General features: G+C 38.0%; 1 protein-coding gene across 1 annotated transcript in view; it reads left to right on the top strand.

The window, feature by feature from the left end:
- LOC107730914 (lipase member H-like) overlaps nt 1–1,908 on the top strand; it is a gene marked incomplete at its 5' end in the record, with an annotated part of 3,930 nt that extends 2,022 nt beyond the window's left edge. The window contains 3 exons of the mRNA XM_016541907.1: nt 145–253; nt 339–512; nt 1,239–1,908. Coding sequence (XP_016397393.1) covers nt 145–253; nt 339–512; nt 1,239–1,326 — 371 coding nt within the window. The remainder of the gene's footprint in view (nt 1–144; nt 254–338; nt 513–1,238) is intronic.

Genomic DNA, 1,908 nt, shown 5'->3' with positions numbered 1-1,908 from the left:
ACTGTTTTTTTCTGTATTTTTTATCAAATAAATGCAGCCTTGATGAGCAGAAGACACTTCTTTCAGAAACATCACAAGTCTCACTGATCCCAGACGTTTGAGCGCTAGTGTATATATAACGTAACAGTTTTTTGACTCCACCAGAGTTCGGCTACAAGCTTGATATTGTCACATGGAACCAGAAGACACACTGGGGATATTTAACTATTAAATTAAGCAACAGAAAGGAAGAGGCGCAAGTTGAACTCAATCAGTAAGTCTGTGAAAGTCTCCGTCTCGTGTAAGGAGTATTCCCAGATCGATGTTCTGGATGCTGATGTTTCTCCTCTCTCTTCCAGTAAATCCCTGATGTTTGAGAGGTTTGTGGAGAGCAGCGTTCTGGCTCAGTTTGACCGAGACGTCCAGCCTGTGACGGAGATCTCGCTCAAGTTCTGTACGGGGAAAGGACTCCGGCCGAGCAAGAAACTGCGGCTCCTGCGCATCCGCCTCACTCCTCTACAGAACCCCCTCAGGTCTGTGTGCTTTCATCTGAAGCAAGCGTTCGTCTGGAAGTCTTGCTGAAAGTCTGAGCTGCTGCTGTAATGTACAGGAATAGAGACCGGAGCTGCTCTGTTCACTATATTATAAGACTTCAGGCCAAATGACAGCTCTGTGAATCAGTTATTTGTGCTTCTTTTTTAATTCAAGCATGAGACATCAAGGTGTGTGACACCAAACATACTCAAAAGTTGATACTTTTATTCATCACGGACACATTAAACTGATCAAAAGTGACAGTGAAGACATTGATAATGTTACAAAAGATTCTATTTCAAATAAATGCTGTTCTTTTGAACTTTCTATTCATCTGTGAATCCTGAAAAATAAAATGTATCAGTTTCCACAAAAATATTAATGCTTTCAGCATTGATAATAATCAGAAATGTTTCTTGAGCAGCAAATCAGCATATTATACTGATTTCTGAAGATCATGTGACACTGAAGACTGCAGTAATGATGCTGAAAATACAGCTGCGCATCACAGAAATAAATTACAGTTTAACACATATTCACATAGAAAAGAGCTGTTTGGAATTATAAAAATATTTCAGTTTTTACTGTATTTTTGATCAAATAAATGCAGCCTTGCTGAGCCGAAGAGACTTTTTTCAGAAACATTAAACCGAATAGAGACAAAGACCAGCGTACTCCTGACAGCCACAAAAACTCTTATGGTTTCCTTCAACTCAATGTTTCAGCAGGCCTCTGTGTCGCTATGATCTTCTGCTGGAGGAAAATAGAGATGTGACGTTCAGACCGATTCCCTGTGAAGACTCGAACTTCTGATCCAACCGCTGGCTCTCTCGGTCAGTTACTGAAGCGGCTGTCATTAGTCTTTAACTTAAAACCATCTGAAGCGGTTCCTCTCGGGTCAACGTCAGTGTTGTCTTCCAGGGTCCCTTCAGAATTGTTTGTTTTATTCTCTTCATGAAGGGACAGCTACATTTGTTTTTATGTGAAGTAAATAAATATTTTTGTAAATATATTTTTTTCTTGTTTTTGCCTCTTTATGTCAGTGATATTTATGGTATTACTTAAATTTTCTTTGTTTTAACGCTATTGTTACCAGTGTTTTTCCTACAGGACCCCTTTTTACATCACTTCACTTCTTGGCTTTCTGCTCACTGCGTTTAAAATTAAATCATGATATACCCATGCATGTATAAATATTATAGCAATGTTAATACATTTCATAACACGCTACCATTTAAAATTTGGGGGTGCAGTAACTTTGTTACGTTTTTGTTTGTTTGTTTTCAGTTGATCAAAAGAGACTTTTACATTGTTACAGAAAATTCTATTTTTTTAAAAATGCAAGTTCTTCTGAACTTCCTGTTCATCAGACTTCTGAATAAATGTATCATTAAG

Source organism: Sinocyclocheilus rhinocerous, unplaced genomic scaffold, assembly GCF_001515625.1.
Source record: "Sinocyclocheilus rhinocerous isolate Xijiao unplaced genomic scaffold, SAMN03320098_v1.1 scaffold5634, whole genome shotgun sequence".
Lineage (NCBI taxonomy): Eukaryota > Metazoa > Chordata > Actinopteri > Cypriniformes > Cyprinidae > Sinocyclocheilus > Sinocyclocheilus rhinocerous.
Note: the sequence above shows the minus strand (reverse complement) of the source record. Positions and strands in the feature narration are given on the sequence as shown.